Source organism: Sylvia atricapilla, chromosome 2 (assembly GCF_009819655.1).
Source record: "Sylvia atricapilla isolate bSylAtr1 chromosome 2, bSylAtr1.pri, whole genome shotgun sequence".
NCBI lineage: Eukaryota > Metazoa > Chordata > Aves > Passeriformes > Sylviidae > Sylvia > Sylvia atricapilla.
This window is the reverse complement of record NC_089141.1, coordinates 24,276,620-24,300,844: the sequence shown is the minus strand read 5'-3', so window position 1 is coordinate 24,300,844 and position 24,225 is coordinate 24,276,620. Positions and strand designations below refer to the sequence as shown.

Genomic DNA, 24,225 nt, shown 5'->3' with positions numbered 1-24,225 from the left:
ACCCTGGGCTGCAGGGGGGCCACACTCCTACAAGGAGAGATGACACCTCTATGCTGGATACAGCAGGGGCCTGTTTATTTTACAGAACTGGGCTATCCTCCCCCTGATCCAGACAGCATCAATCTTGCAGCAGCAGCAGCAGCAGCAGGTAGGGTAGGTTTTGCACTGGCCACCTACCTTCCAGTACAGCTGGAAATCTAGGAACAATATTGTTTCCAACAATTCACGATTTCAAGATCGGTGCCAAGCCCTGTGCAGCCAGCAGCTGAGCTACAGAGATTCTGTCTCTCCTTTTACAGGATTATTGTAAAATAATTTCTCTCCATGACCAGATTAGGCCATTCTAATGCACAGTCATAAATGAGACATTGACTTCTAAAGATCTTCCTACCCTTAGGGTGGCAGATGAAAGAATGGGTCACAGCTTTGTTCTGCCGCAACATGCCTGGAAGCGTTGAGAGACACATTTCCCTCACAGGGAAATTTCCACTGTCTCCTTGGATTTGCAAGTTTGCAACCTACCTGTAGAGTATAAAAGAAAGGCTGGGCTGACCAAAACAGACGTTAGAAATTGATTTGCTCCCGCCATTCAAGCAGCAAGAGCGTTCTGCTGATGTGTGTGTCTGTGGAAAGAGCACAGTGACTTCCACTTTTGACATAAACCTTTTGGCTTTTTTTTTCAGCAACTCAGCAAGCATGCCCAAGCCCAGGATAACAGAAATACCTTTAATAAACCTGAATATCATCTTTGTTAAAAAAAAGTGATCATTGTAAGGGAAGTTCATGACACTGTGCTGAAAAGGATTCAGCTGCTGAAAACTAATTCAGCTGCTCAAGCAGATTGCTCCTTTAACACTGCTTATGACTTAAGTCCTCAGTATAATACCACTATTTTTATGACTCAGCAGTCACCAATGGAATAAATTAATTCAGGGGATGTTCCAGATAATGAGGAGTTTGTCCTGCAGCAAAAAGGTCTCCAATGAAGAGTAAAATATTAGAGGCCCAGAGCATGAAGCCATTAGACGATTTGATAATTGGTGAGAATGGAAATGAGAAAAACAAGGTGAAAAAAATTAACTACTCTAATGATTGCATTATCTAACAATTAACATGCATAGGGGTGCAAAATATCCCTGCATTATTAAGGCTGTACAGCATTTTCCTAGAAAATATCTTAGATGCTCTCACTATAGTTTTCAGAGTGATGAAAGTTAAAATGAAAGTGATTCAGGACATTTCCAAGAAAAAGGCTTAAAAAAAAGCATTGTCCCATTTCAAGCATGTCTTCGTTTTTTGTCTGAGACACTTCCTGACACCATACAAAGTGGAAACTAGCTTTTATGGGTATTTACAAAAGCTATCCAAACTGGACCACAATTTACGACTTTAAAAAATCATAACCACATAGGTCTGTGGAGGCTTATTAGCACTTACCAGACAAAAAGCCATCCCCAAATCATCCCTAGGAAGTCTTGGCTGAGTATATTCTGGAGCACCTGTCACCTGGGCTGTGCACAGGTGGTGGCCAAGCCCACCCCACCTGCCAGGCATTGCAGTGGGAGGCTGCACTGAGCTGAGAGCGAAGTGAGGTTTCCTATTAAGCGATGACCACCACACTGTCCACCACGCTTCACTGGCGGTGAAGCGGCATGGCAGGAGAAGTGGCTGTGAAAGGCAGATGTGGGAGGAAAGAGGTAAATCTTTTGAAGAATCTGCTGTGACTGGGGCTGGAATAGCTGGGGGAGGAGGTGGTGTAAGAGGGAAAGATGGTGTGACTGGGCAGAGGCAGGAATGGGGAAAGGCTGATTTTCTGAATCAACAATCAACAGCAGTGAGGACAGAGAGAAGGATTAAGCAATGGAGGATTCAGGGTTTGGGAGCAGCTGTTGGGCAAAAAGTAAGTGAGAGAGTAGGGAAAAGAGCAGAAGTGGGAAAAAAAAGTGATGGCAGGACAAGCCAGGTGACAGGGAGGGGGACAGAGGTAGGGTGTGGGCATGACTTGAGGTGGATGCAATTAGTGGAGGCAGGAGTGGGGAGAGGAAAGACCCTAACTTCACAGTGGTTGGGACAAGGAGCGGAGGAGGTAGCAAAGGAACTGTTTGCTTTCAAGGATCTGAAAAAAAGAAGAGGACTGGAGAGAACATGGATGGCAAGAAGCAAAAAGCTCTTGGTGGTACATATTACTCCCCAGAGTCTGGGATGGAACCAAGGCATCCTTAGATTTTCATCTCATCTGCTCCTGCCATGTGGATCTGAAAAGCAAGTTTCTGGTGCTTCCCCTACCACTGCCATCCTAACCTTTGTTAAGCTGGAGAGGTCACAGTCACCTTGGTTTTCTCTGCAGTTCCTGGAAGAGGTCTTTGTCAGGGGGCTCTTACAAGGGGTGGATGTGCATATCATGGCATCATTGCTAAGCTGGGTTGGCTTTAAAACAAACTGACCAGGATCCCTAAAAAGCAGGACACTGTAGTCTGTGCCAAAATGGCTCTGAAATCAAGCATTCAGAAGTCACAGAAAACTGGAATTAAACAACGTGCACAAACCTAATTTGGTTTAACTTTGGCATGTACGACTTCGTGGAAAAGAGGCCTGGAAGGGTCCTCAAGGAGCCATCTGGGGACTGCAGTCCATCTCTTTATCCCAAGGCAGGAACAATTATTCCTAGACCATTCTTGACAAATGTTTCTCTAATCTTTTCTTGTGAGACAGACATTAATTACAGGATCACATATTTTTTTTCTTGATGGCATTCTGCCTTAGCGCATAAAATCTACTGGGACCATGCTGGGAAGGAGACTGGGAACCACAGCTGGAGACAGGACAGGCTCATGGTTCAGCTTGTGGACTGCTGCCCTGGAGAACTGTCTGTGCTTCAGAGTCCTGGGTGGTCATGGAATCCAGCTTCTCCTGGGCAGTCATTAATGTGTTTTCTCCATTTTCTGTGTGCACAGTTTGAAAATTCTGACTATGATTTATTTGTCCATGCTTGGTGCCCTGTTTCGATACAGTCTTAGTGCTTTAATTTTACCACCACCACCCGGACTGCCAGACCTTGTGGCATTGGTTCTCTTAGACTGGGAAATAAAACCGAAATTCTTGTGTGCCATACTCAGTGCTGACTGTCATATGTCACTCTTCTCCCACTTCTCATCTGTCTCTGCCTTGTGCACTTTGTCAGCTTCCATCCCCCTGAATGTGATTCTCAGATCCTCCATTTCTTTAAATGGACAATTCTTCTGACTATTTTGTTAATTTCAGGTTTCTACACAACCTCATCATCCTCAGATGGTACATGCATTCAGTGCAACTTAATACACCAATAATTAATTACCTCAGGGAAAAATGCAAGAACAATGCACAAGAAACAAGAGCATACAGGACACCAGGAACTACTATAGTGGCTCACAGAATCATCATAGGATGTGGAGGATGGAAGTGACCTCGGAGACCATCTAGTCAACCCTCTCTTATTTAAGGGGGTCAGCAACACCTGGTTATCCAGGACCGGGGTCCAGTCAGGTTTTGCACATCTCTCAATAGCTGGAATCATAGAATGGTTTGAGTTGGAAGAAACCTAAAGATCACCTCGTTCAATTCCCCTGTTGTGCCTTGAACACTTCCTCCACTACTTCTCTGGGCAACCTTCTTCAGTTTGCCTCAACACCCCCATATAAGAACTGGATACACTAGTAAAATGAGGACTCCATGACCTCTCCAGGTCTTTGATGACCCTTAGAGTAAAAGGATGTTTTCTGGTATTCAGGTGGAGTTTCATGTTTTAAATAATGCCTACTGCTTCTTGTCCTGTCAGGCACCTATTTCCCTTTTTCATTCCTTCCCACTAGATACTTATACACATTAATGAGATTCCCCCTGAGCCTTTTGTTCTGTGGGATGAATAGGGTAACATTCCAGCTCTCTGTCTTCCCTCATATGAGACTTGCTTCAGTCCCTAACCATCTTTGTGCCCTTTGTTGGAGTATTCCAGTATAGTCCCTGTCTTTCTTGTACTGAGGAGGACAGAACTGGGCACAGGACTCCAGGTGTGGCCTCACCAGTGTTGAGTAGAGGGAAAGATCAAGACTTGTCTTGACCTACGGACAATGCTCTTCCTAATGCAGCTTAGGATGTTGCTGTTTGTCATTGCTGTGAGGGAACACTGCTGGATCATGGGCCAGCTTGATGTCCTCCAGAACCCCTCACGTCCTTCTCTGCAGAGTCCCCAGCCTACACAGGTGCATGGGGTTATCTTCCCCAGGTGCAGGACTTTGCATTTCCCTTTGTTGATCTTCATGTAATTCCTCTCTGATCAATTCCCCAGCCTGTTCAGGTTGCTCTGGATGGCAACAACCTCATCTGGCGTGTCAGCTCCTCTCAGCTTTGTGTAATATGTAATTTGCCAAAGATTACTCTGTCACATCATCCAGCTCATTAATGATGGTGCCAAAAAGTATAAGACTTGGTAACAGAATATACCTCTAGTGACCGGCCTCTAGCTGGACTTTGTGCCACTGACCACAACACTCTGGGTCCATCTATTCAGTCATTTTTTGATACACCTCACTGCCAACTGAGGTAACTCATGCTTTGTCTCTGGGATGGTATGGGAGGACAGTTGTCAAAATCCTTACTTACTGCGCAATGAGCAAGACAACATCATTGCTCTCCTCTCATTCACCAAGACTGCTCATTGTGCTGTGGAAAGCTGTCAGGTTGGTTATGTCTGATTTCCCCTTTGTAAACCCATGCTGACCTCATTTGATCACCTTCTTGTTATTTGTGTGTATGGAAATGGTTCCCATGATTTCTTGCTCCATTGTGTTTTCAGGGATTGAGGCGAGGCTGACTAGACTCTAATTTCCCAGATGCTCCCTCTTGTCCTTGTTGAAGATAGGAGTGGCTTTTGGCTTTCTTCCAGGCCTCAGGAACCTCTCCTGATCAGTGTGATCTTTCAAAGAGTGGTCTTTCAATTACATTATCTAGTTTCCTCAGCACTTTTGGCCCCCTTGCTCAGGGGCCTGGGATTGCTGAAGGACACCGTCACCAGTAAGGATTCCTCCTGGGCTACCTACCCCTGCTTCCACCTTCTGTGCATTTCCTTTTTGTGTCAGAGTTAGTAATGATCTCTTTGCTCATCCACACATGCCTGTCACCGTTGCTTGAGTTTCTTCTTGTCAGGATGAACCACTTTTGAGCTTTAAGGAGATGATCAAACACCTCAAGCCTTGGTTTCTAGTTCAAGATCTCGATACTTATCGTGGCCAGAGCAAGATGCTTCAGAGCATTTATAAATGTTCCCATACATCCATACTTAGAGAGTGATTTGAATTCAAATAGCATGTTTCCAAACAGCATTCTTTCCCCCCAAAAAGGATCAGTGTGATCCAGGTTCTTGTCCATCACTGGTATCCCGCATCAGTGACTTTCAGAGTCCAGTTAGAAATGTAACTGTCTTCCTGCCACATTGTTGGGAGGCTTCTTACTCCAGAGGCCACTTACCAGGCAGGTCTTTCTAGAATCCTTCCATGGGTGTAGAGAAGAGACAAGCTCCTCTAGAGCAGTTTAAAAACAATCACACTTGGGAATTAGAATTATCTCCTGGAGAAGTGTCTCACCTTCCAGTGACTAGAACAAACTTATGTTAAGTGCCTGAAATATACAATAACTGCTTAATTTAAAATACTCCCTTCTACTGCTTTTGAAAGTACCGCCTTTCCTGTTAATTGCATTGTGCCCTTGTTCCCGTGCTGTGAGGCAAAGAGAATATCCTTTTGAACTCAGAATGGCATCATCAGCTTGATATGGCTTAAATCCAGTCCAATTAAAAATACATAAATGTGGCACTCCCCTTAAGTCAGATGTCCTGAAATGACTTCTGTATAAAAAGGCCTTGTTAATTCTGCCAGGCCTTTTCTGCTTGCAGACTCTTTCTTAGGGGTCATTTGTAGTGTCTCCTGCTCCAATCACGCTAACCTGTTTAAGCTCACCCATTTCCTCTCTGTGTCCTTACATGCCTGCTCATTGTTGCCTGTTGAGTTCAGCCGTGCTCATGCTGCTGGCTTGCAGCCTCTGCAGGGTTTGAGAGGAGTGCTCATCCAAGTCTTGCAGAACAGCATGTGAGCAATAGCGGTTGGGCTCGATCAGGAGATAAGCTTTGCTGACCATTAGCAAAACAATGGACTGTACGCTTAGTGCTGCTAAATACACAAAATAAACAGGGAGAGGAAAAAAATAGGTTCCTCGTAACAATCAAGGTCACAAAATGTTCAGGAGGAAAGGAGATTCTGGAAAAGATTGGTTGGGCTTTTTTTTTTTTTTTTTTTTTTTTTTTTAAGGAACACGATTGTTTCCATTGATTTCTAGGGCTTTTTTTGTGCTTTCATGCTACTGGTTTCTTGTTTCCAGCCAGTTAGATCTTGCTGCCTGAATCCTGAATCCTGCCTTTTAGAAAGGCTTTTGAATCATGTCTAATAGGCTGAAATAAAAGCAACATGGGTTGTTAGCCTGATCAAATTAGGAGGTGTGCAGAGTGTAAAAGATTTTATGATGTCAAGCAGTCTACAGGGAATTAGCGGAAAGAGTCATGTTTTATGGGAAACACCCAGGACTCGTGTTTTAAAGACACAGCAGAGAGTCTTCTCTGTTCTGATTACTGTGCCTACTTTTAAGTTTCGTGTTTGCAGACCCTCTAGCCTATCCACATATTTGCTAACTTTTTATATTTGATAGCTCAGTTTCAGTGCCATATTTTCCCAGATGTTTTAGAGATTTGAGAGAGAGCTCTCCATTTAAAAACAGCTGTCTCTCCATCTCAGGGCAAGGACAGCTGTCAACACCAGATGTACAATGCAAGATGCAGCAACAATTAGTAACCATTTGCCAGCCAAAGATGACGGGAGTAGTGTGTGATGGTGATTAGTGAGCAGCCGGGGACAGGGATCATTAAATCAATTAGAGCGCTTGGCAAAAACTCAATGAACTAAATGAAAATACTGTTACATTTCTGGCCACTTCATCATTAGCTGTGCATTTTCTCCCAGGTTCTGAAGAGAATCACCACTTTTAATTCAGGGCTGCAAACAGAGATCCCAGTTCATAGGCAAGACATACAACAGTGCAAGCTCACTGCTGTAGCTGATGACCAAGATTTGATGGATCTATTCAACCATTTTGCTATGTGTTGTCTACTGCAGAGCAATCATTTCCCTCTGCAGATGTACTATAGCATGGTTTGCCTTGTGGATATCAAGAATGGCTCTAACCCACCAAACTCAATTATCCTCTTCCTCCCTCCCAGAGCTGGCTGTCCTGCGGAGACCTGTACCCATGCAGTTATTTTCAGCCAGGGTAAAAACAGCTGCAACAGCAAGAGCTGGATGAGCATTTCACTGCCGTTAAGGACAGTAATTTTATTCTGCAGAGAGCCCTTCCAGCAAGGAAGCATCCCAGGCAGGCTTGACCAGGCCTATTGCTGCTTTCCTTGCTTCTTTGGTGATGCAAACATCTGTTCTCAACAGCCTTTTCTCCTGTTGGCACCTTGCACCATGTGCAATGCTTTCTTTCCAATAACTATTTCAATAGGAACTAGCGAATCCTCTTCCTGCGTTTGTGAGAAGGCACAATAAACCTCATCACCCTGGTGCAACATCCCCCAGCTGTCTGAAGGAGGAAGTGGAGAAAAATCTCCTTTGTTGGCTGTTGTGCCTGGTTCCCTGTACAACTTCTAGGTCCCTGTGATGACTTGGAAAGCCAGCCTGGCTCTTCTTCTCTGCACATGCCTCTTCCATACTTCTACCACGATCCAGCTAAAGAATTGTAATCCTGGGGCTGTAGTTAAGGCTGTCTATCCCTCCAAGATTTTCTCAAAAGAACCGAAGGCCTCAGGAATTAGGCTGGATTTAACTCTCTTTACTTTGAAAGTCTCCTCAACAGCCAGTTTGGAAGTTGATTGGGGAAGAAGGGAAATTGTGAGCATGGGACATTCATAGGTCCTTCCACCAAAACTGTGGAACTGAAAGAGCAAAGGGATGTCAGTCTTGGGCTGCTTGACTGAACCTAATGTGAGATGAAAGACACAGAAGAGACCAAACTTTTTTCAAGATTTGAACCCTTTCTGATTGCTGAGGAAATGGGCATAGATGTTGCTTTCCAGAAAGCAAGAATCTGGAAGACTTGTCAAAAGCTCACAAGACTGATAAGCTTCTCTGGCTCTGGACACCCTTGTTTTCCAGGGTTATCTATGAAGACGGTGTGGTCAGACAAATTCTGGGGCAAAGGCAACTGTCCAATTGAACAACATGTTCTCATGGCATGATGGGAAACCTGATGCATTTGTCAAGAGCCAGTGGATAAAACCAACTTTAAACCTATGCAGAACATAAGCAGGGAGAACTTAATTCCACAGAAGGATGCACCTGCCTGCATACTGAGTCACTGATGTTTTCCACGTGTTGCAATATTGCCATGAACCTGTATTTGGTGTCTCTGCTCATTCACCTCCACTACAAATTTGGAGCAGGGAAGTTGTCTGTAGCTTCTGTTACACTGAACTGTGTGTCTGAACACTTGGCTTTATTGGTTCCGGCAAATTTACCTGGAGTCTTGCAAGGACTGGGAGCACCATGAACATCCAGATCAGCAAAACATCAGCTGAGGCAATACTTCTGAGGCAATTGTTAGTGATGACATTTTGTGACAGGAAGTGATTGCAAATAGTGGGTTCTCAGCATTAAAAACTTGTGTCCTGCTCATAAACATGAATGCAACCGGTATGTTCTAAACATAGATTCCTTGGGTTGTGTTCTGGGACAAAAATCCAAACCACTTTTCAGGATTTATTGTTTAATCATTAACGCCCGGGCAATTGGTAAATTTGTTACTGTTACAATATCTTGATTTTCCACTGGGAAAAAAACCCAAACAAACTAAGTTAAAGTTCAACCATAACTATTGAGTTTGCCCATGCCAATCAAACAGGAGACAGGCCATTACAATGTCTCACTAAATTGTTCTCTGGGTAATTGCCTTGGCAATATTAAGGCTTAGAGACAAGACTGGTGTATCCATTAATATAATTTAGATTGTCTAGCATAGCAAGGCTCAAAACAGCCTTGAATTTTTGCATCCTTATGAGACTAGCAAGACATAGGCCTCTCACCATGCTTGCAGTGGAATGACCCAGCAAGAGCTGCAAGGTAAGCAAGCAGAAAAATCTTCCTGCTGATCATCTGAAAAGGAAGCAATGGAGAAAGAAAAAAAGCAAGAGTTCCTGTGCAGGAAGACGTCTATTGGTTCCTGTTGGAGCAGGCCTATTCAGAGTCTGATTAGAATGATTGAAGTTTATTGTTGATACATGAAATGCAAACAGACAAATGAAAACCCCTAAACAAGCAAATAAAGCCCTCCCCTACTCTTCTCCTGAACTCCTTAGAGCTTTGTCTACCCAGAAGTTACCAGTTTTCCAATTCACTGCCACCTTATGGCATTTCAGAGAGATAACACCTCAGTAATTTCTCTCAGACACTTCATGTATTCAGACAACCTCCCTGGGCACTTGCACATGACAGAGACATGGCAGCTGTAAAACTGCCCTGTGCATCCAGAATTGGAACAATATTGATGCTTGAGATGCTGGATTATAATAGCTTGTGAAAACTGATCATTAAAACGTCAATTCTATTTATATTTGTAGATTCTAAAGGAGGTAATTTCATCAGCCAAGGGGCAAAATAAATATGGACTTTGCAATGTTGTCAAAAGACAATCTTTCAGTCTAAAAAAGCAACTAGCTCACTCATGAGTCTCACAAATGATTTTAATTGCCAGTCCATTTTTGAAATTGAGGATGAAAGCTTAACAGATGCCCTTATTGTGTGTTTAGGGTTTTTCTGAGAGTAGTCTCAGATAAGGAAAGAATCTGTGAAAAGACTAACAGAAATTGGAGGTGCTTTATGCTTTTCCATCCCCTCAAATATATCCCAATTTTCCTTTAGAACACACTTGTGGTTTCTTGGGGGATGATAAGATGCTACAACTTGAAGGACAGGCTTTGGAGACTTGGTTGCTTATTTATGAATGAAAATATGTGCAGGATTGCCAAATATTAAACTGCACCTGGGATTTTTGTAATATGTGTCCCCCTGCAGATGGATAGGCTTGGTATTCAGAAAAGTTTATTAGCAACCAAGTTATGGTTTTGATATAGAGTATTTTGGTATTGAAGAGCAAATGGTGATTCTAGACAATGGCTATACCAAGTGAAGGAGGACAAGCACAAAGTTATTTTCATGAAGTAGCTTGTTCTCTGTAAGTAAATGAAGTTGATTTCCCATCTTTCTTATCAGGTTGTAGACTCATTACAAAGCTTTAAGGGACATTTTTCAAATGGGCACCATCAGTATAAATTATGCATCTGTCTGATTTTTATTTACCACTATCATGAGTAACAGCAAATGCTGAAAAGCAAAGAGCTCACCCTCCCCCACCTGCTGATTTTTAGACTGCCAAGTTTTTCAAGAAACAAAGCTCAGCTGTCTCTCCTAAGTCAGTTCTCCTGTTTATGCAGTAATTTGAAAGAACTTTGTCAGAAAATAAGAAAATGTGATTTGTATTAGCATTTTGATGCCCAAAGCCAGGAAAAATAATGACTGGAATGCCTGGTGGTACATTTCAGGTAGAAGAGAGTTGGCCACCATCTGGTGGCATATTTACTTTGTTGTTTTATGTAAGAATGTTCTTCAGAGAGCTAACCCAGTCTGTAACCCTAATTTTTGACAACAGCTCTGCCAAACACAGGAGAGAAACTGTCATTTTCAGCGCTGGCAGCTCACTGAAGCTGTGCTAAGCAACATTTGACACAGTGGTGTCTCAGGGTGGGGTTGGAACAATGGGTATGGTAGGGTGGCTTGGGGTGGCTGCAGTACCACTCCTGTGCTGTGACTTCAGTGTCTCTCAGCCCTTGCCAGGGCACACCACTGTCAGGTTCCCAGCTGTAGAGCTGCATAGGTAGATCCTGAAGAATCAAACCTCCAACAGTCCCATGGCCTTTATAGTGGGTTTTCATCATTTTTCAGGCAGGAAAAAAGGCTTCCAGCAACCCAACACCCCGGGACGAACAAATTACTGAACAGGACCATTTTGAGAGACTGGTTTGTTTTTTGCTTTGGAAAACAGTTCTTGTAAAGGATAAATTTTAGCTGCCTTTGGCCTGGTCTTTCTTTGGTCACATACAGTGGTGTTCAGAACAGGGCTGCAAAAAAATTAAATCTGGCAATATTTTGATGCCTTGAAAGCATCTTAGTTAGACTCTTACACTGGCAAAATATGTTTCTGCTAGTCCAAGTTATTTTGTTTGTGGTATACTATGCTGGCAAGAGCACTTTTTTTTTTTTTTTTTTTTTTTTTTTTTTTAATAGGCATAAGCAAGCGGTGCTCAGTTTTTGCTGATGTCTGCTGAGTAATTTCACTGAGGTCACAGCAGGCAGCAGTGCTCCAGTGCTGGCTGTGCCAGGGCTGGGAACCGCTGCCCCCAGGATGCTCCAGAGCCCTGAAGGAGGAAAAGTTCCTCCAGAAGAGTGCCTGGAACTCTGGCCAGCCCACGCTCAATCTACCTATGGTGGCAGTGGGATCTAACTAGGGGGCGTTCACTGTCTCAATACAACTGTGTTTCCTGTGAGGAAGCCTTGCTGTTAACACCTGAACTGGGAGGACTTTCTCTGAGAGCCCAGATCTTCTTATCCCTGCTTGGCACAGTTTGTTTAGAATGGGTTCACCATCATTTCATGAACCACATCCACGACTGTTCCTGCCTGAAAGGTGGAGATGTAGAAGGGAATGGCTGCAAACCAAAAGATGGTAGGGTTAGATCAGATGGCGGAAGAAATTCTTTACCGTGAGGGTGATGAGACGCTGGGACAGGCTACCCGGAGGAGTTGTGGATGGCCCATCCCTGGAAAATCTTCAGCGCCAGCCTGGATGGGCGTGGAGCAACCTGGTCTAGTGGAAGGCGTCCCTGCTCGTGGTAGGGGCGTGGGAACTGAAGGGTCTTTAAGATCCGTTCCAACCTAAACCATTCTCTGATTCTGTGACAGTACTGTGCTCTCAGCGCCATTTCTTTCAACGGCTCAATGAAGCACAGCTGCAACACGTCGTGTGCCTGACGGGTTTTAGGCACAAACCCCGCAATTTCGGGTTTCCTCTTTCGCTCTGCACCAAGCACGCCTCCCGGCGGGACCGGGCCGCGGTGAGGCGCGGCCCTGAGGGGGCGGTGCCGGCCATGCTGCGCATGCGCGCTGCCCCTCCCCGGCCCCCACAGAGGTGATCAGCCGTGCCCCGTCGGGAGCGGGCGCGCCCGTGGCCCTGCGCCTCGCGATTGGTCCCCTGCAGGCAGCCTCTCGCCGCCAGCCAATCGCAGCTCGAGGGCCGCTCTCCGCCTCGGCTGCGGCTTGAAGACGTCCCAGGGCTGGGTGACGGAGGGCAGCGCGACTCCTGATGGCTCTCCATCCTCGGCTCCACTCGGGTTGGCCCGGCGATGGCCGGAAGAGAGCGCTCCTTCCCATTGGCCCGTCCGCCCGCGCTGCTAGGGCGCGGCAGCGTGCTCCGATTGGGTCCTCCGCTTCACTTCGGGGGAAATCGGTCGCGCCCGCGGTGGTTCCGTGATTGGTTCCGGCCAGTTAAAGGCATTCTTGTAACGGCCTCAGGATTGGCCCCGAGAAGGCTCGGGCGTTTCCGTAACGGCCTCGGGCCGGGGGCTCGCGGGCGCGCCGGGTTTTTTTCGGCCGGGTATTCACAGACGGGCGCTTACGGGCCGCTCCGCAGCGTGGGGCGGCGGTGGCACGGCGGCTGCGCGGCTTTGGCGCACGCACAGAGCGCAGCGGGCGGGAGCCCGGCACGCAGCGGAGGGAGCAGCGGGGACAAAGGGACTGATCGGCAGGAACGGGGAGGGGGGCCCGGCGGGAGACTTCAGTCGGGCGGACGAGTCCTACGTGCCTTGGGCGCCTGGGGAAACAGCAGCAAAGCAGCAACCGCCGCCAGCACTCTGAAGCCGGGCTGAGAAGGAGCAGGAAAACCGCCGCCGTCATGGCCCGTGCCGTCGCCACCGGCCGCCGCCCGCATTGCAGCGTGCCCTGCCTGAGCCGCCGCCAGCTGCCCGTGCGGGCGCAATGAGCGGCCGGCGCCGCCGGATCCGCCGCCGCTTCAGCGCCGCACTGAGCAGCAGCGTCAGCGAGCAGCGAGGCCCGCCCGGCCGCCTCACCCCCCTCCGCGCGCCGCGGATCCCGCCGCCACCGCCGGATCCTATTGCGACTGGTGGCCGCATCGCCTCCGCTCGGCGGTACCCCGAGATCCCTCCGCCGGGGAAAAAAAAAATAGTCCCGTTGCCTGCCGCCTCCCTCAGAGGCGAGGGGGGAAGGAGAGGAACGGGGAGGGAGGAAGGAAGAGAAGGAAGAAAAAAGAAGAAAAGGAAAGACAAAGAGATAAAGCAAATAAAAGCAGAGAAACTCGGCGGCGGCGCGATCGGAGGAGCCGGGCCGCGAGCCTCCGCCCCATGTGACTGGCGCCCGGGTGGGGGCAAGCGAGGCCCAGCGAACCCCCCTCGCTCGGGAGCGGCGCCGGGGGGAGGCGGCTCTCGGACCCACCGGCGCGGCCGGGAAGGATGGTCGTGTGAGGAGCGGGCGGCGTGAGGAGGAGCAGGAGGAGGCAAGAGAAGAAGAAGCAGCCGCCGGCGACAGAGACCGAGAGGGGAGGGGGCTTCCCCGGGGGGGGAAGGGGGGGTCCCGGCGTTTCATGTGGCGTGTCCCACCCGTCTCCTGCAGCTGAGCGAGCGAGGGAGCGGCAGGCGGGCCCGCCGGGCGAGGCGGAGGGCGAAGGCAGGAAGAGGAGAGAGGTGATCGCCGTTGGGGCAGAGCGGGAGAGACCATGTCCGGGCGGCCCAGGACCACCTCCTTCGCGGAGAGCTGCAAGCCGGTGCAGCAGCCCTCGGCCTTCGGCAGCATGAAAGTCAGCCGTGAGTATCCTGTCCCCCTCGGTAGGGGGGTGAGGGCCGGGGAGGCTGCCCCGCCCTTGCCCAGGCGGGGAGCGGCGAAAGGAGCCCGGCCCCAGCCCCGGCCTCGGCAGCTCCTTTCTCTCCCCTTCCCCCCCCCCATTAACCTTGAATAGGCGCACGCCGCCGCTCCGTTCGGGGCCTGCTGGACGGAAAATCCCGGTGGGTTTGTCCTCGTCCTTAGCTCCTGGTCGCTGCCAGCGGCCTCTGGCTCATTAAAAAGCCATTTTTCCCCCCTTTGTGAAACGGATTGGGAGCTCCGTAGCTTGTATTTCTTTTCATTCCCCTCCCGCCCCCCCCCCCCCCCCCGAAAGGAGGAAACGAATTGCGGGCACACAGGTATGACCGTGACATTCACGTTCATTATGTGTTTTTTTGAGGTTTTTTAAGCACTCCTGGCTGTGAAGGGGAGACAGCATGGAAGGTTTTTCCATGCACCCCGTAGATCGGGTGTGAGCACCTTTTAGTCCAGCCCATTAAAAAAAAAAAAAAAAAAAAAAAAAAAAAAAAAAAGGAGGGGGAGGGGAGCTTACAAAAGGTGTCTCTAATATCCTCCAGGCTCTGGTAAAATGCTCAGAAGAAGGCATAAGAAACCGCTTATTTTGAAATAACTACTCTATGAACTCACATGTCAAGCTTGGCGTTCCTCTTCCAATTTTCTGTTCAGAGGAATATTTTTAAGAATGAGGCCTGTGCTGTATTCTGCACAGACATGTCAGAAATTGTGCTTCATTTGTGCCCGTTCTTCATATTCTATCCATTAGGGTTAGCTGTTTTATGTGAATTAAAAATATGAATTAAACCTGAACAAATGTGCACTGCTGATACAAAAAGGCCCAGTTCTGAGTTGCTATAGATCAGCTATGTGCTTATCATACGGAATTTCTTTATTCCCTATTTGAATATGTTCACATTAAGAAGTGAATTGTTCTTCCAGCTTCATGTGAACAGTGTAGTTTTTAGAAATATTTTCTTTTTCCTTACGGAAGTGCAGGATGACATCTTTACGGGGCCAGGAATGCTCAATACGCATTCCCGTTCGATTGATCTGTTTGATATTCGTGTAAAGCCACACCTGACATGGCTCTGTGGGTGCATGCCTGCATCCATCGCAGGGGCTTGTGTGTTTCATGCCAAAGCACGGGGACATGGTGAGCTTTTTGACAGATGAGGAATTTTGATAGGTTTTTTTTTTTGCACTGAAATGTCTTCTGCTGTGGTTGAAGCCTTGAAGAGGGCATTTGGCTCAGGGGCTGTAGTCCACCTTGTATCTGCATGATCAGTGTGCCAGCAGCACTCCAAAATCCAGGGGTGCAGTTAACCCATATTAGCAGCACGACAGTGGAGGTTTGATCAGGTCCAGCGTTAGTATTTGTTAAGGATTATTGATCTGTACGGAGGAGAGCTGTGGGTGACTCCATTTTAATTTACTGGCTTACTTTATGTGCCTGTGGAATGGAAAGGAGGTCTCGTTGATCAGTATTTCTGCAGGTGGCTGTCTAAACCGAGTGAGACCTCAACCTGTCATGCTCAGCAACTAAATCTGTCTTATTCAGGCTCTACAGCTTGATTCTTGAAAGGTCATTGATGCTCCTTTCCCGTTTATTTGAGGTCAAAGACTAGACAGATGCATGCCTGTGAAGAGGGTGCTAACTGATGCAGACTAACAAGTTTGCAAATATGATTCAATCCCAAGTGTATAACACCGAGGGAGAAACAAAGGCCGTAACATAAAGCGCATGCACTTGTGATAACCCCCCCAGTCGCTCTAGTCATGTGCTCCTGGTCCTTCTGCTGTCTGGAAAAAAATGTCAGAACAAAGCAAGAGAACCACATTCAAGGATTCTGTGGGAAGTGCAGTTTCTATTTTCAGTTAATCCAGCCATGTAAGACAGCCTGAGAAGTTAACTTTTTTTTCTTTTTTTTTTCTTTTTTTTTTTTCTTTCTTTCTTTCAAGTGAGAAAAATTCTAAGGTGTCAAAACAGGTTTTATTTTTCTGGTTAGCCGAGTCTTGGTAACATCTTATCGCATGATGTAGCAAGCTGTGTATTTCCAGTGTGGAGTGCTTGTGTGGTGAACAGAGTTAGGTTGGCTCTTTCATTTTGATATATATTTCTAGGCTGATACTCAGTTACATTCTGAGCCAGTTTGAGTTAAAGCTGGGACAAAAGAGTCCTTGTGAGGAAGATGAAAATAGATGGATTGGTATCTTCTGAGTGTCTGAGACATCTTTAGTGCCTCTGTCTTGGTGTGGGTCTTCTAGAAGCAAACCCTGACTTGTTTGATTTCAGCCTTTTTGCTCTCATTTTTAGGGAGGAGTGAAATCAAATGGTGAATTTTCTCTTGCTCTGATGTGTCTTGCTTCTCCTGGCTTAGCACTGCAGCAGTTACCTAGGAAGGCTAGATCTAAGGGATGAGAAGAGGATTAATGAAATACTGGAGGAGGGTTCATTGTTCCTTGCGTTTCCTGGGAGGAGCAGAACTAGAACCATACTGTGATTGCTTTTCTTCTTCAAGGTAGATGGGGAGGAAAGAGTGAGCAAGGATTTTTTATCTCTTTGCTGTGTAATTTATTAGATTGAATTTATGATACTTTGTTCTCGGAAGTTGGTAACTGAATGAAGCCTTGAATGGAAGGATGGGAGATCACCAACAGCTGCTGCTCCTTTGGCTGTTGGGAAAGATGACTTGTCATGCATGCTGCTCTCTTTGCTCTCTCAGGGATGTTACAAGGGTTTTAACACCTCTGCAGCAGTAGGACCCCTGTGGCCTTCACGTGTCTCTTTCAACCCATGCATCTGTCTTCTGAAATCTGACTATTTTTATTTCTCTGTTTATGTTTTGGTGGTTGTGAAATCACTCAAGCATATGGATTTCTATACTGAAATAGTTCTCAAATAGGGTATTCTTTGTGTGGGTCTGTGTTGCTGGGTTTGGAGGATTTGCCTGCACAACAACAAAAGACCACCCCGTGTGTACTCCTTGTGTTAAGCCTGTCCCTCAAAAGGAGGGAGCTAAGCTTCCAGTTCTCCACTTGCTGATACTATCAACCTGCTCATCATAGTATGAGAAGAGATAGGAGCTTTAAGTTTTCTTGAGTTCTTCATCTGGTTGCTCTTGCACTGCTTAGAGATGTACCTATTTTTTTTTTTTTCAAATGGGATAAAAATAATCCTGATGTATAAAGGGTAATCATGCAACACATGACCAAAAATGTTAGTATAAAAATAGAAGTGTCAAAGTTTGCAGTTTGAGAATTTTCATCTAATGACTAGAATTGATTTTTTTCTTCTCTGAGTGGCTGGGAAATAAGTGTTTCAAGTAACACCAAGTCCTTGCAGACAGCAGTACTTCTTGTAACTGTAGACAATTGTCTTGATGGTCTGCAATAAATAATATCTTGGCTAACACTTGCCATGAAGAGTTTTTTGCTCCATGTGTGAGTGTCATGGGTCTGTAATTGGTTATGCAGGATTTGTCAACTTGGAGGGTGAGGAAGGCAATTTTATTTGCTTTAGCTAATTCTGATGTTGACCACATACTCTTGGTTGCAAAATCTAAAGGACAATCTTGTAATAATTCATTTTGGACTCTGTGGAAGAATGTTACAGTGGTGCCAAACTTCGGGTTTGTTGAAGTTTTTCTTTTCTTCTTAGATTCACTGGTTTTGTTCTGTATTGTAAAATCTCCTGGAAGCACAATAGCTTGGTAAGCCTATATTGCTTTGCATTGTTCACCCAGGGCGTGATGGCTCTTAAAAAGTGGTTCATGAAGGAATAAAGTCTGTGAGTTTGTTGCTCTTTTAGTAGCTATTCCACAAGCCAGTACATAAAAGTGACTGCTTTTTAGGTAGCAGTGGTGTCTAGGTGACAGTTCAGTTCAGTGGTGGTGGTGTCCAGGTAGGTGTGTGAGAAGAGCCTTGGAAAAGGCACCCTGGGCGCCTTCAGTGAGAGGGAATGAGTGAGGCTGTTGAAACTGGCAAAGGGATTGAGATAAAACCACCTGGTGTTTCTCAACACAGTTAGGGTAGGGCCCTCTCTATTGCTTTGATAGCAGTTTCTGCCTAATTGGTTTCTGAAACTGAAAGCCGCCCATCCTGCTTTCCTTGCTGGAGAGAGGAAAATCACTCCCTTCCAGGAGCCTGCTGAGCGTTCTGTGTCTGGCCCTCGCTCATCCTAGCCCTGTCCAGCTTTCTGACTGCTGCTGGGTGAGCAGCTTTCCTCATTCCTAGATTGGAAAAAAAATGCACTGAGGGGGTCAGCTAATGAACATGTGTGCCTGAGTGCAAAGTGTTTCATGTTACAGTGCCCCAAAGTTGTGTCTTGCAGTGTGAAAAGGAATAGAACTATCTGCTGTACTTAATTCTGATGCGGACAGACTCTTTCCTCTTTATTCATGCCGTTAGCTAGTTGAGCATTCCATTTCTGTTCTGCACATTTCCTCTTCCCTACCCTGCTTCTTGGAGGTGATCCCTTCTTGTATTACCTCTTGATTCACCTTCTGTATTTCCAAGCAGTGTTGTTCACCTGTTTACACAGCTGTGGTTTATGGAGTGTGTTCCTTGCCTGTATACATCCTGGTTCTGGAAGTTGCTGTGTCACTTCATCTGTTGACTTGATAGGGTCTTGTAGATATCACAAGTAGTGGAAGGAAGATGACAAAAGCTGAAGACCACCCCTCAGCCTGAAGAGTTTCCCTCTATTGCCCCAAGAGAGTTCTTGAATTTTCTTGTATTCTGTCTTTAAGAGCTGTTTTAGATAAAATATAAAGGAGTTTTCCAATATTGGTGTTCAGTTTATTCATCGCAGATCTTCACAATGATACAAATCTGTGGGATATTGACTGTTGCTCTTCCCTCACCCTATGCTCTCTCTTAAACTGGATGGATAGGTGAAGAAGATTCTGTAAGTCTAGAGGATATCTGTGTGCTAAAGGCCTGCAGTTAAAGCTTTGTGCTGCAATCAGCTGTAGCATTTTCTGAAATGAGTTAATGCTAAACTCCTTGGTTATTTGAACACAGTAGCTAAGCTGTGCCAGGTGCTCGGAGAACACTTGAAGCCTCTTGGTTTAAGCTATTGGAGTATTTTTTGTATTAAATGACTGAGTCTAGTTTTAAATTGAAAAGTCTGTTACCTCTAAATTTCCAGAAATTTCTGTGGACAACTTAAAACTTGAATATTTTTCTGGAGTTCTCTCCCTTTTGATTTTGTTAAAAAAAAATAAAAATTAACTTTACTCTGAGGACTTTTAGTCACCCATAGCTAGTGTGGGAAGTGCTAAAGTGGCTGTCTCCTGCAGCAGCAGTATGGCTGGTGGAGTTACTTGGCTGCTTTCTGAGTTTAATAAGCATCAGCCTGGAGCAGCCTTGAAAGACAAACAAAACTTAAAGTCAAGCAACTAGTTAAAGGAGACTTTTTGAAAGTTCGAATGCCTCATGGAGTACCCCAGTCTCTGTGAAATTCAAAAGTTTGTCATTTCAGAACTTCTTTCAGAAAGCTGCATAAATAGGTTCTCTTCTATTTATGTATGTTGAAAATAAATGCCAATTAAAACATTTACAATGGGACAAGAAAAGATACTCTTTCAGCCATAAAGGTTCAAAGCCCCCAGTGTGCTGTTCAGGTCAGACCCCCTTTTTTCAGATGCAAAGCCAGAAACCCCCTTGTCGCTTCTCATCGCATAGAGATTGTTTCCAAAGTGCTGCATAATGCCTTTGGGGGACGTGGAAATTTGGAGGCATAATGGTCTATGCCACTTGATATTTTTTTAATTGATTTAAAATGTAACTATAGCAGCCTGATCTTGAGGTGAGAAAAGTGGGAGGCGTGGTAGCAAGATGCAGGTTTTGAGAAATGGCTACAACATCATAGACATGCTCAGACAACAGTTCCTGGTCAGTGCTGCTGTATCTCATTAAGCAGAAGCCCGAAATGAATCTCTACCTGAAGCTTTTGCAAACTGGATTTGCATGACAGCGATTTGCTTTCACCACCTCTTGGGAATCCTTCCTGCCCCCATAGCTAATGGCTTACCATGCCACAGAGAGAGGGTCATTACTGAGGTGTTTTCCATGAAAATGGTGCATGTTTGACTCAATCCTATATCCAGTAGGTGTTGCTGTGTGAGGTTTTGTCAGGGCAGTAGGAGAGGTGAAGTGATGGTGTTTCAATAGAAATCTATGTTTGAGACCTTTTTAAAAGCAGTCCTGTGTCACTCTCTGGAAACTGTCAAAAATGTGGGTGCCCAGAAGTCATACTGCTGTGTCTCTTAAAGAAGTGGACAGTGATTTTTCTTGTATGTTCAGTGCTATCAAAGAATCTTTTCATTAGGTGCTCTGGCCATAGATGACTTGTCTGTTGTTCAGAAAATGAAATAAAGCAAAGCAGTTCACTCTGTACTTTTATCTCTTGCAGACGGGAAGTAGATCTAAGCATTTAAGGCAATTTGTGTTCTCACCTAGTCTGTCTTATAATGGAAGAAAGGAAGGTGGTAAGATAGCTTGTCAATGTCAAGAACTTAGGGCTTTTTTTTTTTTTTTTTTTTTTTTTTTTTTTTTTTTTAAATAGAAGCCGTACATCAACAGCTCCTTCTGAAGGGATGGCTCCAGTTCTTGCCAGGAGCTTTGCTGTGTCTCTGTAGCAGGGACTGTGTGTTTTCTGGCTTGGCCTCATCGGTGCCAGTGCTTCCTGCACAGGTGAAAGTTGGCTGCCAGTTATCTTCTGTGTTGATGAATTTCTAGATAATTTCCTAGGGCTTCTGTGTGGGTGATACAGAGTCAGGTTACCTGAAGGATCAGTGCTGTGGGGCTTCAGTGGGCCTTGGTGCCTGCTATAGAAAATTCACTTTAGCTTGCACAAAAGTGAAAACACACAACTAAGAAAAATACAGCTTTATCACTTTGTAGTATGTCTGAATAGGACCGAGTGTCTCTTTCTTTGAAGGGTATAATGACCAATGTAGCATTGGTAAAAATATTTTTCTGTCTGAAAAATGTCTGTTACACTTGATATAGCACAGAAATGTGCAGTGATACAGTTGCATTGCTTGACCTGTCTTTTCAGGCAGTCGGACTGCTTGGAGAAACATTTTAGTAGTCCAAGTGCCGGACAGTAGATGATCATAATGAGAGACCTGCTGATCAAAAGGAAAAGGATGGCTATTTCTCATTGATGCTACTGGATAAGCAGTGCTGTGGAGGGTATATAGGACTTAGAAATACTGGCCTTGCACTGTGCTGTTGTATATGCTTGAGGATAAAAGTTTGAATGCGGCTGCAAAAATTGCCAGTCTTTTGGGTCAGAGCACTTAGAAGGAGAAAAGCTGGGTGTTGGCTCTGAAGTTATAACCAGGAGGAAACAGCAGCTAATTTTTCCAACCAAGGCAGACTTCTTAGAGCCACATCATCCCTTTTGACTTTTTTAGTAGGAATATAGTTCTTGTCAGATACAAGCCCTGTAGTTCATAGTAATATCTTTTGCCAGGAATGCAGGCAATTGTTTAATTTTCAGACAGGCCAAGAACATGTTTTGCAGAAAGATAAACTGTGACTGTTGCTGCAGAGAAGAATTTGATTTTTCTTGCTGTGTAGAAAGAGGAAAACTATTTAGTCACATTTGATGGTGCCAATCTGGTTTTTTTGATTCACACCCTCCTGTAAACATTTACATAGAGCATACAATGCTATTTGTACCCCATCTCATCTGCTTAGTTGTTTTAAGTATCTATTTTAAAAAAGTGACACAGTGAATTGACCTGTGTGAGTGGGTTTCCTAGAGGGAGAAAGGGGTCACAAATTCATCAGCCTAAATAAACGGAATATTTGGATGTTGGCCAAGTCAACGTGAATCATTTGGCGCAGATCTGTATCCCCATGAATGAAGCCCACGGCCATAAATGTATTTCCTCAATTGGAGGGGCTCAGTATCAGCATCAGAAAAAATGCTTTGTGCCTTGCTTAGAGAACGAAAGCTTTCTGGCAGGGCAATCTCTCTGCAGGTGAGTAGATGGAATGTTTTATTTTCTTCATATATACAATTGCTCAATTGAAACCTAAAGAAGCGGAAAATGGTGTTGTCCTTGAGAAGAATGTGTCTGTTGACCATTTCACTTCTGCTGTTGCCATCTTGTGATTGTGTGTACTGCCTTGGGAACCACGGGTGTGTATAGTCATGCACCACAGCAGCTGCAAGTTAATGGTTTTTTCTTTGTTCCTCAAAGAATAGAACCTTCCTAATCAAATTCCAGTTTTAGAGACTTAGGAATAGATTTACCAATATGTTTTAGGAACCACAATGGATCTCAGAGCTGATCTGAGTCTTGGGAAATGTTTTAGAGGCCCATGGAATGCTAGGTGATTTTTTTTCTCTTTGTGTGGGTTTTCTAGTGGAACATCTATTCAATGTACTAGAGACAAAAGCATAAGGTTTGCCTGGAGCGGGAGAACTTTACTGTTCAGAAATTGTGGACCCAAACTTCACATACCGGTCAGTGAGAAGGCAGGGAGAGCTTTAATTGCAACTCCCTAAAAAGGGTTACTGTCAATTTTAGATTGAGCTGAACTTTAAACTTGCTCTTCCTTGATCAGTGCAGTGGGCATGAGTTGGTTTGGGATTGTGTGTAGGTTCTTAAGTGACATGGGGATGGCAGCTGAGTTTGAGGGACTCTCCACGTGCACGAGTGAAGCTCACCAGCAGGAATATCTGAATGTCATTCAGGCAATCAGAGCATGTTTCAGAAATGAATTGGGCTTAATGGAAGATCTTAGGGGCTGAATGCTGCCAAATCTACCAGTCTCTTCTATTTTGTGATAGATTCAGCTCCAGTGGACTGAAGCTTCCCTACAGCTAGAGTAGCTGGCTCTCAGTGTCCATGAAAGCTGACAAGGTCCAGGCATGACAAGTGCCATGGGATCTCTGACAGCAAAAGAATGGCAGCTGTTTTCCCAGGTGGCACGTTTGAAATGCCTTTGGGATTTTGGAGACAGGTAGAGATATTCAAGAGGCAACAGGTAACATTTTCTGTTTGATGTCAATGCCTTGTGGATTTATTTTAGCTTGTGGATTTATTTGTTTCCTAATAACCTGGGTTATTTTTTCAATGGTAATATTTGAGCAGTTCATGATTGACTGTAAATATTTATTACAGTGGGTCAACTCTAAAAGGAAGTAGTGCAGAAATATTTATGCTGTATCCATAACTTCTAATAATCATGGTATTTCAGAAATATTTACTAAAACAGTTACACTGCCTACATTTCAAAATATGTGATGAAAGCTTAGTTTTTATTCTTACATTGTGGCATAATTGTGAAATGTAAATTTTTTCTGGTGTTAGTTTAAAACATATACTATCTACATATGCCTTTTTAGGTGTTGTGGGATGGGGTTTTTCCTTTATTTTGTCCTTTTTACTTTTAAGTGAAGAGTAAGTGGAATTACTGCCAGGAGGTCCTGGCAGACTATTTCAAAATCAGTAGATTCTAACTGAAAAAAGTCATGTTAAATTGTCCTCTTGCAGCTCCTGTTGTTCTATTACTCTTTACTTCTATTTGTGTATAGAGAGGCACACATATAATAAGCATGGTCAGAAATATGATATGGAGGGGAGGAGATGATCTAGAGTTCTGAGATCTGGAATTTAAACCTAGGCCACGTGTGAAGGCTTCAGCTCTACATGTCTGATTACAAAAGTTTATCTTTACATGCAGAGGTGCTCATGGTATTCTTGTCAGAGTATCTGGGATGACTGGCAAGATGTAGGTTTTCACTTGCTTGCTCTGGTTACTCACACTTCCTGTGCAGTCTTCTGTGCTGTGGTGCTTTCACCTCCCCCAGTGTTCTTGTGCTTCCAGTGAAGTTCCCAAGTTGTGGTGCACTGGGGTTTGCTGCAGAGGTGAGCAGCTCTCATCTAGTCCTTTACAGGTACACCTCAAACCCTTGACACTTGAGATATGCTAGTGGGGGAAAAAAAAAACCCAAAGCCAAGGCCTCTAGAGGTGGCTTCTCTCTCTGGTGTGCAAAATATTTTTCTGGGAAATGTGAGGAAGAAGTGTATGGAAAACATATCAGTAGCCAATTAAACTGTAGAACTGAAGCAGGGTGTTTATGAAGTAAGGAGACCCAAAAGTTGATGGGTAGGACAGCTTTCCTGGAGACTGCTGTACATAGGCCATTACGGTTTTGCTT

General features: G+C 45.1%; 1 protein-coding gene across 2 annotated transcripts in view; it reads left to right on the top strand.

Moving 5' to 3' along the window:
* Positions 1–13,873: 13,873 nt before the first annotated feature.
* Positions 13,874–24,225, top strand: part of GSK3B (glycogen synthase kinase 3 beta) — a 146,889-nt gene continuing 136,537 nt past the window's right edge. For both annotated transcript variants that reach the window (XM_066341005.1, XM_066341003.1), the window contains exon 1: positions 13,874–14,005. In XM_066341005.1, coding sequence (XP_066197102.1) covers positions 13,918–14,005 — 88 coding nt within the window. In that variant the 5' untranslated portion in view covers positions 13,874–13,917. The remainder of the gene's footprint in view (positions 14,006–24,225) is intronic.